Genomic DNA, 16,756 nt, shown 5'->3' with positions numbered 1-16,756 from the left:
TGGGCCTCCCACAATAAATTCAAGTATAAAGCAGCAATGAGGACCTACAAATTGTCCCAGAAATTGGCTCAAGCCACTTATTATGAGGAGAAAATCAGAACCTCTTCTAATTCATCTAGAGAGACATTTAACATTGTTAAAGATCTCGTTAAAGCACCAAGCCCCCCGACGGTGCAAGTGGCATCGGAAGCTAGGTGCAATCAATTTGCCGCTTTTTTTTAAAGCAAAATTCAAAATATACTCAAAACTTTGCCGCAGAACGACCAATCTTTTGACCTGGCTCATTCTTTGGCCCCTCCTTCCGGCCTCGCTTTGACTCGTTTGCCCCGATTTCAATGGACGATCTCCTAAAAATTCTGCATATCATAAAGAGTGGTTCTCCCAATGACCCTGCTCCTATGCATATTATGAATCAGGTAGCTGCCACCAGTGCCCCAATAATCACAGACCTTCTCAATACCTCCCTGACTCAGGGAATTGTCCCGCCCAGCTGGAGGCGGGCCATGGTCAAAGCGCTCCTTAAAAAACCAGAGCTTGATCCCGCCGAGTTGGCTAATTTCCGACCAATCTCGCTGCTGCCAGGTATCAGCAAGATGGCGGAAAAAATAGCCAATCAGCAACTCTCATCTTTCTTAGAAAGTAATAAGCTGCTTTGCAACTCCCAGACAGGTTTCCGCCCAGGGCAGGTAACAGAGTCTTCCCTATTAGCAGTTGTGGAGGAGGCAAGGTGCCTCTTGGATTCAGGGGTATCAACGATGGTGATCCTCCTGGATCTAAGCGCAGCTTTCGACACGGTGGACCATAAGATCTTAATCCATCGTCTGAGCAACTTGGGAGTGTTAGGTACAGCGCTGCGATGGCTCACATCTTTTTTGGAGAATCTGACCTTTCAGGTTTGTGAAGGTGCAGCACGCTCCAAGCTAACCCCCCTCGAGTGTGGGGTCCCACAGGGCTAATCACTGAGCCCTACCTTATTCAATGTTTATATGCCCCCCCCTGGAGGATGTGGTGAATCCATTTGGGATTAAAGTAGTCACCTACGCCGACGACACCCAACTGGTCGTCTCCCTCTCCCAAGAAAAACACCGCGAGGAAAATCTTCACTCTTGTCTCTTAGAAATCCACTCTTGGATGAATGGCTCACGTCTTAAATTGAATGGAGCTAAAACAGAGCTTATGTTGCTAGGCCACCATACAACATCCTTACCTAATTCCATCTGGCCTGCCTGTCTGGGACCTGCGCCCACACCAAAGAATAAATTAAAAAGTCTGGGGGTTTGGCTGGAGCAGGATCTCACATTTAAGACCCAAGCAAAAAAGACAGCGGGCATCTGTATAGGGCTACTTTGATCTGCTCGTAAGATTCTTCCCCTATTGCCAGAGCACTCGAGGAGACGACTTATTCAGGGGCTAATCCTATCAGGACTGGATTACAGCAATGCCCTTTTCTTGGCGGCCCCTGAATCTACAATTAATATTCTCCAACGAGTCCAGAACTCGGCAGCGAGACTGCTTACTGGCATTTCCCGCAGATCATCAGCTAGACCGGCACTCAAAGCCCTTCACTGGTTACCAATTCGTGAAAGGGTCAAATGTAAGTCCTTATGTATTGCTCACAAGTCCCTGCATGGGAACGGACCCCCCATTTTAGGGCATCTTGTCCGCCCATACAAGGCCACCAGATCGCTTCGTTCCGATCATGGCAATTTTGCTATTGTTCAGAGAGTAATGCGGACTCGAACTGGGGGTCGCCGTTTTTCAGTTAACTCAGCGACCCTATGGAATGCTCTTCCACCCAGGATTCGGATGGAGCCAAGCTATCCGAAGTTCCGAAAGCTCCTCAAAACCTTTCTGTTCCCCCAAGACCCCTAGACGCTGGCACTGTCCATGGCATTCCTTGTTCTATAGCGCTGGGACGCTCTCGGGCAGCCATGTGCTCTACAAATTCATTTTCATTTCATTTCATTTCATTTCTAGAGTGGGACAGACTGCTGCATGAGTTAGAGGCAAAAAACACAGTTGATGGACAGAATGTAGAACAATGTCATACATTCATCCCAGTACAAGGATCTGGGCCTAAATCCATCGTTTTTTTGCACTCCACACCACCCTGGGTTAGACACTGGCTATATGCAAATCAGCTCTGACCCTGTGCCTCATGGGAACAGTCCAGTCCGAACTACCAAGCCATGTCTTTCCCAGACCAGAATCAAGCATCCAAGGACCGGTTTCTGGCTATCAGCCTTCATCAGCTTGGATAGCTTGACTCCAGTGGTGTGGAGAGCCTGGGACTCACGTCTGAGCATACCCAGCCCACTCGGGGTGAAAATTGAAAAAAACACAGTTGATGGACAGAATGTAGAACAATGTCATACATTCATCCCAGTACAAGGATCTGGGCCTAAATCCATTGTTTTTTTGCACTCCACACCACCCTGGGTCAGACACTGGCTATATGCAAATCAGCTCTGACCCTGTGCCTCATGGGAACAGTCCAGTCCGAACTACCAAGCCATGTCTTTCCCAGACCAGAATCAAGCATCCAAGGACCGGTTTCTGGCTATCAGCCTTCATCAGCCTGGATAGCTTGACTCCAGGGGTGTGGAGAGCCTGGGACTCACGTCTGAGCATACCCAGCCCACTCGGGGTGAAAATTGCAAAAAACTCAGTTGATGGACAGAATGTAGAACAATGTCATACATTCATCCCAGTACAAGGATCTGGGCCTAAATCCTTCGTTTTTTTGCACTCCACACCACCCTGGGTTAGACACTGGCTATATGCAAATCAGCTCTGACCCATCACCACCTTTGGTTTTTGTTTGTTCACCCTAAGTTGGCAGGGTATGCTCAGACGTGAGTCCCTTGCTCACTTTGCCACTGGAGTCAAGCAAGCCCGGCTGAAGACGGCTGTAATGCCAGAAACCGGTCCTGGGAAGCTTGATTCCAGTCCAGGGAAGACATGGCTTGGCAGTTTGGGCTTGACTGTTCCCATGAGGCACAGGGTCAGACTGATTTGCATATAGCCATGTCTGAACTGGGGTGGCAGAGTGGGCTAAAGAACGGTGATGGATCAAACCCAGATATTTTGACTGGGTGTGAGTGTTTGATTGGTTCTGATGCTCCGTCCATCACCACCCCCTTTTGTACTGCTTTTGGCCGCCATAAGTGTGGCAGGGTATGCTCAGACGTGAGTCCCTTGCTCACTTTGCCACTGGATTCAAGCAAGCCGGGCTGAAGACGGCTGGAATGCCAGAAACCGGTCCTAGTAAGCTTGTTTCCGGTCCAGGGAAGGCATGGCTTGGCAGTTCGGGCTGGACTGTTCCCATGAGGCACAGGGTCAGATTGATTTGCTTATAGCCATGTCTGAACTGGGGTGGCAGAGTGGGCTAAAGAACGGTGATGGATCAAACCCAGATCTTTTGACTGGGTGTGAGTGTTTGATTGGTTCTGATGCTCCGTCCATCTCCACCCCCTTTTGTACCGCATGAGTTAGAGGTGCTTTCTGCAAAACCCCGAGATCTCATGTTGGATGGAGGTCTGTGACCGATTTTCACTCTGCATGACATTCTTTGACACGTTTCATAATTCTTTTGTTCCTTTATTACACTCTCCCCTTTATTGTTTTCTGCCTTAAAGCCTGCCTCCCAGAGTATGGCTACCTATATGATGCTAGAAATTCCTCTTCTATGGTATGGGGATTTCACTATTCTATCCACAGACCGCTCACAGATGCTCTCCTGGGCGCTTTTTACCACTGCCGAACAACCTACCCGCCATTTGCAAAGGGTTTTTGACTCTATGTGTCTGTTATGACCTGCTTATTGCCTTTGTTTCATTTGTGTGACAACTAGCAGTTGCTTAGAATATGTGGACCCTCTGGGAACTTATACATTACTGCTGATTTCATTTATATACTCATGGCTATAATGTGCTCTGTATCAACAGAAAATCAATAAAAATTGGTTCCAAAAGAGCACAACTGTCAGATACAGAGTTGAGAGAGTGACAGTTAGATATGTTAGGAAAGATGTGAGTGATGGAAAGGATGAAATAGGAGAGAACATGGGGCAGAGATGTGAGGATATGTGAGATACATTTTTATGTGATTATAAACTGAGTTGAAAGTAACAGAATTACAGCAGTGTGCTTAAAAAAGTACAGTGCGACAGATACTGGCAGGGTGACTGAAGTAGAAAAAAGATACAGATAAGTATGACGGGGAAACAGGTGAGCTGAGTGGTAGGCTATGAAGTAAGGAGATATGAAGATATCACATGTGGAAGCGAGAACAATAAAGATATAGAGTTGTGAGAGGGGTAGAGGTGGTGAAAGAAAAAGTGATAGGGTCATATCTTAGACCTGTACATCATAAGCTTTTAGCAGTTCATCAGAAACAGAAGCAGCTCTGTGCAGCATATTGCACTTAATAAGATCCTAAAACATAGGGCCTCATTACGATGTCGATATTTCCTCTAACCCGTGTTGGAACCCATGTTGCGACCGACTCAGAAACATTTCTGACCAATCGATTATGATAGATTTTTCAGTCTTTCCGACTCAGTTCTGACTGGCTTTCGGAGGCTTTGAGTCAGTCGGAGGTAAACCGTAAAGGTCTATGGACTGCATTTCCGACCGACGTATTACAATGTATGGTTCTAATAGCCTTTCTGAATCGGTCTGTCTGACACGAAACTGCTGTCAGAAACTGACTTTTGGGGCCTGTAGCAGGCCCCACTTCATCCGGAGGCCTCCGTATGGGGCCCGTGGGGGGACCCATGGGACACCTCATTCCAACTATGCACAGTGTGGCAGGCACCATGGGGTGCCCGCTACATGGTGCAAGGTTTTCCGGAACCACCCCTTTTTTCAATGGAAGCCTGTGTTGTCGGTTGGAACACAGGCAATGGGAATCAGACCGAACGCTGTTCAGAAACATCGTAATCGGTCGGTCGGACTCCCGGAACCCGAATTGGTCGGAAACCAGTCCGACAAGGAGTCAGTTGGAATGCTTTCCGACCAACATTGTAATGAGGTCCATAGTCTGTAACTGCACAGGACCTTGCATGGCTTATAACTACTTTATACGGGTAGGAGATTATTTGCCCCTGGCAAGTTATGCCAGCACCCTAGTTAAAATACACTTGGTAACTAAAATAGTTTATGTATCTGGTTTAGTAACATTTATGGTAATTTATTTTTCTAGCATTTATTGTAGAGTTTATTGATGTAATTTCTGAGATGTCACCAGGGTCAACAGTAATGGGACATCACTCCCTGAAAAGACATTGGATCATATGATATAATGAGTGGGGTCGGAGTACATGTGATGTCACTTCTGCTATACCCGGTATTTGGTGAACCAACATCCATGCCTGTATCAAGCCCTGCATGTTTATGGAACCTCTGCATGTCTCACAGCTGTGGGCCGTGGCCTTAAATGAAGTGTGGGGTCATAGCTGCAGGAGTTGAATTCGGAGGCTTAGGAGAGGGCTTGGGCAGAGAACGATGTAAGTACAGCTTGCAATGGTCTTAATAACCAGGAGGCACTGAGACAATTTGAATTTGGTATTGAGCTTAAGTAATATTTTCTTCTTCTGTACGTAGCCACTGCCCCACATCAATATGCATTTCATCATCTGTTAAAGATATCCTTCTCTTTTAGACCTCACTCCACTCTCCAGTTAGTCTGAGGCTCACACATTTGTTTATTCCCAAGGAACTAAAACACCGTTAATTAACCATCCGATTTGTAACTACTTGGGACCATTCAGATGTTTTAACCATTTTAACCAATACATTCTAGTATGTATACTTTCACTTCTGCTGTTACATGTATGAGCCTTTAATACCTATCACGAAAAGTGCTGTTGTAAAAAAAAAAGCCAAAGGTGTTTTGTTGGTTTACGTAAACACATAGGTATTACTAAAGTTTGCTTTATGTATTGTTTCTTTCAGTATTTGTTGAAAACCCTATATACATTAAGGGATAGCACTGACTCATTTTGTAAGGGTCCAAATACTGTACAGGTGTAATGGACCAGTAACCATTAACACACTTTCAGATGAGCAGGAACATGCTGAGAATGAGCTCAGGAAGAGAGGTGCCAGCACATTGTTTTTCCTTTCTCAGTGTATCTTTAGACACATTTAGTTGCTGCTGAATACTGGGCCCCTAGCAAAGAGGAACCCCAAACGCGCAAGCACTCCATCTCATGGGTAGGGGTTGTCACCTCATGAAATGGCTGTACTGTGTCATCAGGGCACAGGATGGGATCTCTCTCACTGGCCTACACAACAAATGGTCTGAGGACCTTGGGAAAGAACTGTCTGATAAGGAATGGGTTACATTGCTGGAGTACCCCAAAAAGGTGTCTTGCAATGCCAAGTTCAAATTCATTCAGTATATGAATATTACAAGGGACATACCTCACTCCACACCACTTATAGGGTATGTTCCCGGACACACAACACCAGTGCCCCAGGTGCAGGCTGGAAAACGCCGATATCTTACACATGCTATGGGCTATGCCCTATATTAACTGAATTCTGGGAGGGGGTAATCCAGAGTAAAAGAAACGCGACAGGTATTACTATAGCTCAAACAGCCGACAGTCTTGCTTGGTTTGCGCTGCCGCTCGAAATCACAGAAGGTGCAAATGTACTTCATTGACTTGGCGGTTCTTATTGCCAAACGCGCCATCAAAATGCAGTGGAAGTCAGCGAAGGCCCCATCAGATTATATTTGGCACAGTGAGGTGGTGCACTGGGGTAGTGCGGAGAGCGCTGCCATTAGATTAGAGGAGGCCCGAGGTCAATGTAAGATTCTGATATCAATGGAATGGGACCTGCTACTAGAAACACTTAAAGCCGTTAAACCTGCGCCCATCCCTAGAATGGGTGATGAATAGTATGATAATTATCGTCTGATTGCAGCCCCCCCTCACTAATACCGGCCCCAGAACAGTATATATGAGTAGTATGGTTCTCTAAACCCTACACTCTACACATGCATCTATGGGCAAAACGAGGAAACCAGTGTAGACTGCATAGCTGAGTATTTTAAATGGGGTAGAGCCAGTTGAGAGGGGTGGAGGGTAGGGCCGTTTATATGTTATGATACTGCAATTGAACTCATATAAAGCCTTTCTTTTACAGTTATTACTGTAAGAATGCACATGTAAAATAAACTGCATCAAAGATATGTAGTGCCTAATAATAGGAATATACTAATAACAGTCAGATATACAATGTACTGTATTATTTTCAATGTCTTGCAAACAACTGCGGATATACATGTTTTGTTGAAAAGAAAAAGAGAAAACCAATAAAGTGTGTAAAAAAAATCTAGTTGCTGCTGAATGTTATCACTTTAGAAGTGAAATGCTTGCATTTGCATTTGAAAGACTGTCTCTGCTGTCTCACTCACTAGGCTGTTGACTGACTGCCTACAATTAAAAATAGACAAATAGTTAGGAACTGAATTTTATTTTACCTTTTCACAAATCTGTGCAGTGGTCCTATGGCAAGTGGGACAGTCAGCCATTTCTAGTTTTTCAGACAACCCCATTTTGCATTGTGGGGCTTGTAGTTTTGCTTTTTACACTTTTGTAATGGCTCACACCGCCAACATGCAAAGTGCTGTTGGCTAAAATGCCAGAATTGGCTGCAGGTGTCATACAAGACAGAGAACCACTTGTCAGCTTTGTTTTAACTTTTTACAAAGTTATCTAGTCTATTTCAAAAACTTCTTGTTTCACGTGTAAAATCAGAAATAAACTCTGCTAACATATTTTGTGAGGGTTCACTCTTGTTCACATCATGCACTAGAACAAGCATTGGAAATTCAAATTGCTTTTGCCTTTTGTGTAGTGGAAGGTTTTACACTGAGCTTCAGGTCCCAGCTCCATCCATTGCATCACTGATGAGCCCTAAATAGGACTAAACCAGTCCTACGTTGCTTGTGTTCTGGTTCAGGGAGGACCTGGACTGGCAGTTCAGGATTGACTGTGACCATTGGAGAAGGGTCAAGGCTGCTTTGCATATTACTGGGTCCAAACTGGGGTGGCATGGTGTTCAAAATAATGGTCGGGTATGCGGCCTTAAGTAATTAACAGTAATTAAGATTAATTTCTATATTCCATCTATAGTGTTTTTATATACTTCAGTATGTCATCCTCAGTAGAACGGGTGTGGCCAGAAGTGAATCCTGTGCACACTGTGTCATTGAAACTACTTGCCTGACGAGCCCCAACTAGGGAGAACCTGGCCTGGCATATGGCTGGGTCTAAACTGAGGTAGCATAGTGTGCAAAAAAACAATGGACTGGGATACTACCCTAGTAATTACCACTGGTTCAGATTAATTCAAGCATTCTATCCATCACTTTTTGTATACTTTTAATCGTTATTTGTCATAGGAGCACCCCAACCACAGCCTAAATAAATTACTATGCTCTAGACACGCCCACAGGTGCCAACCCCTTCGGTTTTTAACGTGCACACACCATGAGCTTGAATGTGCACACAAACAGGCACTGTGCAATCCTAGCTTCACTGCTGCACCTATCCAAAATGTCGAGGGCTGCCACTGCAGACACAAGACTTTATGAGGTATTTTCATAATTCTGCAGTTTTATATTTCAAATGATAAATAATGTTGATCTTGTGTACATTGTTATTATTAGAAGTTACGAGTATACAACAAAAAATGTTCCCTAAAGACTGTGCTGACTCCGATTGACCGTTTCAGCCTTGCACCTGTAACGTCCTGTCACTAATGAAGGTGTGATCGGCCGCACACAGACAAACCGCTTTGACAGTGCACGTGCGTCGCGTGCTGTGGAAATTACTCCTGCTGCTGCAGCCGCGAGGCCTTGCAGGCCACGCGGGACAGAGGCCGGGACGCACGCGTTTCCTCCTGCTGCTGCAGCCGACGTACGAAGCCTTGCAGGGCACGCGGAACAGAGAGCCGGGACGCACGCGTGCACCCTCAGTCATCTTTTGAATACGCCCGGCCGCTGCTTTCAGAACGCGGCTGGACAACAAACCGAGCCACTCGCTGGACGGGCCACTCGGAGAGGTCGGGCCCTTAGCTCCTGGCAACGGCAGGACAATGGCGCTGAGTACCATGTGCGCTCACAGCGGCTACCGCAGCCCGCACAGCACCGTGGTGCAATGGTGAGTCACTGGGAGTAAGCCCCGTTTTTTAGTTTAAAAACCCCATCTGGTGTTTTGATGGACCTCTCTCAGTCTGCCGTTATGTGCATGTTCATTAGATCAGGCATGCCAATAATGATATACTTTCACGAGGAATAGTTTACATTCGTTTTTAAATAGAAGCATTTAATAATTTGAAATACTTTTGCCACATCCTCTTCTGTTTACACATAATGCTTTTCAGTTCTCGCCGCAGACAACTGTAGCCAGGGCTCAAATTGTAAAAAATGTAAGTGCCAAGTCTCTCGTCAGGAGACCACTGCAGCTTGCACCACCCATTGCCCTGCCAGTGCTGCCAATGACAGTACCAACACAACTACTAACCATCACCCGCCTAGTACCAACACAACTATTAACCATCACCCGCCTAGGGGGAGAGGATGTGACCTAACGGCTAGGAAGGTCGACCTTGAAACTGTGGAACTGAGTTCGAGTCTCGGCAGGGACGCTCAACATCCTGTGATTCTGGGTAAATCACTTAATCTCCCTGTGCCTAACAAAAATGAATGTGTCCATCAGTAACGCAACTGGTGCTCACAGGGCCGGTTCTAGGATTTGCGAAGGCCCTGGGCTAAAAAGGAATGTGCAAGGCCCCTCTAATGTAGATAAGTGGCCCCTTCCAAGGAGACCATTCACAGACACTGTGGGAGGCCTATTGTCCAGCATTTTGTCGCCCCCCACAGTTTTAACTTTGAGCCCACAAGCATTTCTCACACCTTCAGTCCGATAGGTGTGAGAATTGCTTGTGGGCTAAAAGTTAAAACTATGGGGGCGCCAAAATGATGGACAATGGGCCTCCCACAGTGTCTGTGAATGGGTCTCCTTTCAATTGAAGGAAGCGTCTCCCTCCCTTATGTATCCAGATACCATCCCTGAGAGGCCCGGGGAGGGGGACCCCTCCATTTCAAAGAAAGGTGACACCTTTCTTTGAAATGGATCGCCAGGGAACCGACAGGACGCATCACCAGTGCGTGGCCCCATGCTGGTGAGCTGAGTGCGAGGCCCTGGGCAGCTGCCCACGCTGCCCATGCCTAGCGCCGGCCCTGGGTGCTCATGTAAAGCGCTCTGATATCTTCGGGTCTAGTTCGCTCTATGTAAAACAACAACAAAATAATGTTTTTTTCTTTAACATATCGAAGCTTTGGCATTAAAACATCACATCATGGCATTGCACTGAAAAAGTACTTAATAAAAGTGATAGTTTTTAAACATGAACCATTAGTGAACTAAGAGATCAGACAATTGTCATATAGACCCTGTATATGGCCAGATTATTAGAGAGGAACATTATTGTCAATTAAATCAAACACAATAGATTTTTGTAGATCTGTTTTTTGAACATACATATTTGAAAGTTCTTCCATATGTGATAATGAAGAAAAAGGAGTTTTGGTAAAATAAAATATTTGCTTTAGATCACATAATTTAAGAGAGGAAGCCGCTGATCCAGTGGCACACCAACAACGGGCAATCTAATACCACATACTCACCCCGGCCCATTCACACTCTCACTACAACCTGTCAATAACCGCTGGAGTCGTGTTTTTTTGAGTTCTTAACATTTCAAGATTAGTTACCTCTTATTCTCAACTAATCTTTCACTGATCAAACAGTTCTTTCCTCTGGTCAATGGACCATTAGTTGATCCATTTGATGGTGAAATTACATAAATTGATCTACTTACTTTTATGAAATGATCACAGAGTGGAGAAATATTTTAAATCTTTATCTAATTTAATTTTCATGTGAACCACTTACAAAGTACAGAACAGTCTCCGTCTCCCATAGGAAGGAAGATTCAATTAATCAATCATTAAACATGTACTTTATACTTTGCAATGACTTATGCTCAGAAAGGAGAGGATAGAGAGAACATAGGCACATACACAGATATATATTTTTTTATAGTTATCAAGAATGGTGTGAAAACCAACCCCCTGGCCAAGGAGCTCGGAAGGATTCCCAGGAAAGATCTGGCCTCCAAAGGCTTCAGGACAGGATAGATGACCTCTCTACCACCGACGCTTGCATAGCACCCCTCTCTGACACTCTCTTTCTCCTCGAGATTCTTCCGCTATCTTCTAAATTAATTAGTTTAAGATAAATGGTTCTGCAATTCGATTCCTCTTCAGCATCTCTTGTCACTCCGACAGCATCCCGAGCTCTGCAGCATTCAGCAAATCTCCGTCTCACTAACCAACTAATAACTACCTCAATTATACTCTTCAGTATTCATGTACAACCCATTAATGTTTCAAACTCACAAAAATACTAACTCTGAATGGACAGGAAAGGGGAGGTGATCATCACACCATGCTTATTTTCCAATTTTAGTCTATCAGTTTATTGTTCTAAATCACCACCCCTTAATTTTTATTCACAAGTCTTTATTCCCACCCGCATTTACATCTTAATAGACACAAAAGTATCATTTTCATGTGTTCCCATCCGTGTCAGTGGACTTCAGTATGACTTTCCCAGGGGATGTATCCTTTTCGTCCTTGGACAGTGTGCAAGAGGCACATCACTTCTGCCGGCTCATTCGCATTACGCAATCAGGAGGGAACAGACTATATGGTTCACGTAAAAATGCCCATTATACGCACTATTGAAAGAGTCAAAAAGACAAATGTTAAAATCAAAAATAAATGGTTTAACTGTATACCACCAATCTCTACTCTAGCCCCATTTACTTATTAATGCTCTCCCCGCATTAGCATTAGTAAAATAGCTTGATTTAGTTTCAGCAAAGCAGATGCCAAGCATGGGAGTTTCAACGCAGCCATTTTAATAGCATTTGTGCAAGCGCAAGAAATTCCCTCCAAGCATCAGGACGTCATACTAGGTAGATGCAGTTGACGCATGCGCACTAAAGTTTTTCCGTCAGCTGCCATTTTAGAATCCGGCTCGAGTTACTCATTAGTAAAACACATAGGCAAGCTTTTCTTTCTTTTGTGTCTTCTGTTGTGCATATTAATTTACACAATACAAGGTTAGTATGAGGTTAGAGGTTACGTGAGAGGATTGCGTACGAACAAGCCTCTTTTCTACGAGTCCTTGCTCCATCACCGCCATTTATCCAGGTTATCCACTAAAGAGGTATCTATTTGTCTTTTCATTTTTATGTTAACACTTTGGGTTACCTCTTTGTGCACTTGACATGAGCAGCAGTTACATTACACAAGGTAACATTCATTATTATAGTCATGGGGAGAGTAAGTGAGTTGCCCCAGAATCATAGGATGTTGAGCCAATGCCAAGGCTCGAACCTGGTTCTCCAGTTCCAAAATCTGTAACCCTGGCTGTAACTCCAAATCGTGACTAGAGGAAGATGGCAGGCAGAATCTGCATGAAAGCTCGACTCGCTTTGGACTCGAGGTTCCAACAGGACCTTGAGCTTAGCCAGAGCCAGGCTTCAGGCTTGAGCCTAGCTCGAGCTTTCAGTTGCTTGCTCACCTCTAAAAGAAATGGTCATCCCCTTTCAGGCTTTGGCTTGTTTGGTCTGGCCCTCTTTCAGACATTTGCTCAGAGATGGGCTGTCCATCTTGTTTTGTGTCAGGCCACCAACAGAAAAAACCCTCATTCACCATCAATTATAGACTTATTTCAAGACAGACGTGTAGACAGTTTTCACCATGCCTTCTTGTTATTCCTTTTACTGAAAATTCCTTTTAATTTACAGTTTCATTTTCAGTTAATTAGGCTTCATCATAATTTCCACAATGTTTACATGGCTTTATGAAATCTTTAAAAAAAATCTTATTTATATTGACATAAAACATACACTGAGTCTATTCAATAAAAAATAATTAGGAGTGTCCTTATCAACAACATAAAAAGTGTTCATAATCAATAGCAAATGTGATGACAACACAAAGCGCTTTCAATGTTAAAGAATTCGGTCAGTCAGTCATAAACTTTTTTGGGCGATATAACCATAAAAGATCAGCATACATGGTAAATACACACACACTTTACAATTGATTTCATTACATGTAATTTTCCATAGCATGTAAAATCTCACTATAAAATGTTAAACTTTTCTTAAAGCTAAAAGTATAATAACATTTCCCAAGTACCAAAATACTGTAGTGAAAGTGATCAACAGGGACTGATCAGCAATATCTCTCCCTAATGCTTGAAAAATCTCTGATATAGCTGATCACTGCATGGCAAACCCTTGGTGAGTTTAAGTGCTGTAGGAATATAAAACCATTCTTATAAGAGTTAAAATGTAGTGGGCGCAAAAGGGGAATTACAAATTGAGTTCTCACAGATTTGTAGTGGGTGCAAAAGAGCATAAAGTGCAATGTGCTTTGCCTTGAGTTGTTGTCACATGGACATGGCGGTACATTTTCAAACCATGCACCTGTGGAAAGGCTAAAAAAAAATTCAATGACTCTATTCATACTCTGGTCAGATAAAACCTATGTTGGGCATTTTCAATGTGAGTAAGATACAATTCCAGCTAATGACTAGGTGATAAGTTTGAAAAGTTGGCCTGGCATATGCTGTCCACTATTCTAGTGGGCACCTTGCACCTGTCCAAACAATCCTTATTGATGATAAGTTTAAAGACAACCTTACAGAAAGTTATCCTAGTGGTAGCTGTGGAGAGCAGCCTTCAGGCTAAGTCTTGAAGGAATGTAATGCAGCTTGTTTTACCAGTCTATAATCTCATGAATGACCAAATGAAAGGAGAACCACACCAGGTATATATATATAAAATATATGCATTTATTCTAAACACATCCCTCTAGTCGCTTTATGAGGCTATAGGCAAAAGTTCATACAGTAAACTTATTTATCACACAGTAAATTAGTACACTATATGTGAGCCCTAGGGGCGTACCAAAACATATATTAAGAAAGTGGTATAAGAACCACGACTGTCATAGATACAAGGCCTAGAGCCTTCAAAACCTCTGGGGCCACCAAGAACCACCCAAGGTAGTGACTCAGGGGACCCACGGGGACGCGTGCAGTGTCTAAACACAGCTGCGACTCACCATTAACTTCTATGGGGAAAGTCGCAGTTGGAATTGTAAAGATTAAAGATACTTGGAAGAGGACTTGGAGCAAACCCCTTTAGAACTAGGCAGTTCTAGAGTCAATACCCATGGGAGCACTGGAGTACTCGAGTTACCTCACCCAGGGAAGCCGGCGGCATAGGTGTCTTTTGGTGTCGGGTTTCGTCATCGTTTTAAATGGCGATCTGCCGCAAAGTGCTGCTGGGGACCAAGTGGAAAGTGTCCGGGTTGATACAAGGGCGGATCAGAGATGTGAAGAACCTGAAAGCAGAGGGGACAGAGTCTGGGTCACTTGCCAGTAACCAGGAAGGCGATGAGACGATGCCAACCGATGTCGGGTGATTTCAGGTGAAGAAGGTGAACCTTGACTCTTCAGCCACGAGGACCGGGAGGTGTCGACGACAACCAGGAGCTGCATTCGAGCTGTCCCACGAAGGATGTCACGTGCTGCGGTGTCTGTTTCCGGATTGGACCCAACAAGCTTTGGCAACAGCAACCCACACAGAAATCAAAGATTGGCTTCGGTGCAGACCAGCAAGGTCTGAGGGACTCAACACTTGGTGGGGAGTCAGGGGAAGTCTGGAGCAACTAGGAAAGCCCAAGAAACAGAAGAGTTACCTTTGTGGGGACCCACCAGTCGACGGACCAGGGATCGCGAAAGAGCCTCCAGGGGAAATGCTAGAAGCAGGCCCACGGAACACTCGTGGAATGTAGGCCCACAATCCTCGGTGCAGATGATGCTCGGGGCTTGGACTACAAGTAGCCCAATGCACAACTTCGAGAAAGCTCGGGAAGTCGATAAACTAGCATATGTGCATGGTGTCCAGGAGTTCTGGTCCCACGTCACTCGTGAGGGCTGCGGGTCTCAGCTTTGCTGGGACCCCCTGTCGGCCTCTGAGAAGTCTGGAAGTCCATTTTCCTGAGTTGCAAATCCGGCGGGATACAGCTGGAGCCGTGGAAATGCAGACCGGCAAGATGCTTCTTTGGTGCCTGTTTGAACAGGGGAGTCACTCCTTGACCCCCAAGGAGATTCTTCCATCTTCTAGTGGAAATAGAACATTGAAGTTCCAGGATATATGTTGCAGAGTTTCGTCCAGGTGTAATCTGAAGTCCTAAGGACTGGGGTCCCATACTTATACTAAGTTAGAGGGTTGGACATACTCTGGGGATCCACCTATGGAAGGATCCAGAGAGGGGGTTACACCCCTTTCCCTTTGTCCAGTTTTGCGCCAGAGCAGGGGCTAAGTGCCCCTGCAACTGGTTTAAACTGGGGTATGCACAGGGACACCAAGTGTGCCCCCAGCACTGTCTGAAAAGCATTCTATGAATGCACCCACACTAAAGCCTGTCTGGGAGATGGTTACACCTCCCTGTGACAGGAAACCTATTGTCCAGGCCTCCTCTGTCGGAGTTTCGTCCAGCAGCGGGAGGTCAGACCCATGTCTGTGGCATCCATTTTGTGATGCCGGGGCTCTTTTAAACTATTACCGGTTAGGTACGTGTGTACATTTCTTCTCTCTCTAGAAGGGTGGAATTCTATCCCCGCGCCTGCACTGGCGGCGGGGGGGGGGGGTAGGATTCCAAAGCGTTTGACCCCAAATGTGACATGTTTCCATGCATCCATTCCAAAGTTAGCATTTACCGCAAGGTTATAATGCACTTAAGAGTATATGGTCTGGCTGTATCACAGAACAGCCTCGGAGAATAGATTCCGAAAGCTGCAGAGGGGTCCTGCTCATGCATGGGCACCCTCTCGCACAAAGCCAAGCACCCTGCCTTCAGGATTGATAAGGCCTGCCATAGGAGTGACTTATAGGTTTACATGTGTCAGTGATTTAAGGTAGATATAGGTAACCTATATCTTAATAAGGGGTGCATGTACCACCTTACCCAGGCTGCAGTAGCAGACCTGTGGTGACATTTTGGAAGGCTTCCCAGGGGTGGCATAATACATGCTTCAGCCGCTGGTAGGGGTCTGGGGTACCTATGCCCTTGGTACCTAAGGTACCATATACTAGTCCCTACTAGTTACAAGGGTAACCTAAAGTAACCTAAAGTATATGCAATCATTTTAGAGAGGAAAGCAGATAGGCTGGGGCCCTGAATAGCAGGATCCCAGCCAAGCTAAGTGAAAAACCATCAAAACACCAGAAAAAGGGGGGGGGGGTAACGGACGGGAGAGGGGTGGACAGATTCGGGGGGCCCTCCTAGAAGAGGGGCAGGACAGAGGGGTGGCTACACCCATGTCTTTTGTCCAGTATTTGCACCAAAGAACTCCGGCCTCCTCGCACCGTGTGCTCCATGGGCTGGTGCTTTGTAATCTTGCTCAAGGTCCCCTTGCGACTCCTGGTCATTCGGCCTGTGGGTCCTCTTGAGGGTCATCTTGATTGTTCTTGGGCTTTCTCGGTTGCTCCCGACATGCCCTGACTCCCCATTGCTTGGTAAGTCCCCTGGCCTTTGCTGGTCCACACCGTAACCTGTTTGACCATCTTGAGTGGGTTGCTGTTGC

At 45.3% G+C, this 16,756-nt stretch overlaps 1 protein-coding gene across 3 annotated transcripts in view; it reads left to right on the top strand.

Annotated features, from left to right (window-relative positions):
* The first annotated feature begins 9,046 nt into the window (after positions 1-9,046).
* The window catches only part of RFX8 (regulatory factor X8), an 861,519-nt gene continuing 853,809 nt past the window's right edge, over positions 9,047-16,756 (top strand). For all 3 annotated transcript variants that reach the window (XM_078658033.1, XM_078658035.1, XM_078658034.1), the window contains exon 1: positions 9,047-9,178. In XM_078658033.1, the coding sequence (XP_078514159.1) occupies positions 9,114-9,178 (65 nt within the window). In that variant the 5' untranslated portion in view covers positions 9,047-9,113. The remainder of the gene's footprint in view (positions 9,179-16,756) is intronic.

This window comes from Lissotriton helveticus, chromosome 8, assembly GCF_964261635.1.
Source record: "Lissotriton helveticus chromosome 8, aLisHel1.1, whole genome shotgun sequence".
In the NCBI taxonomy this organism is placed as follows: Eukaryota; Metazoa; Chordata; class Amphibia; order Caudata; family Salamandridae; genus Lissotriton; species Lissotriton helveticus.
Note: the sequence above shows the minus strand (reverse complement) of the source record. Positions and strands in the feature narration are given on the sequence as shown.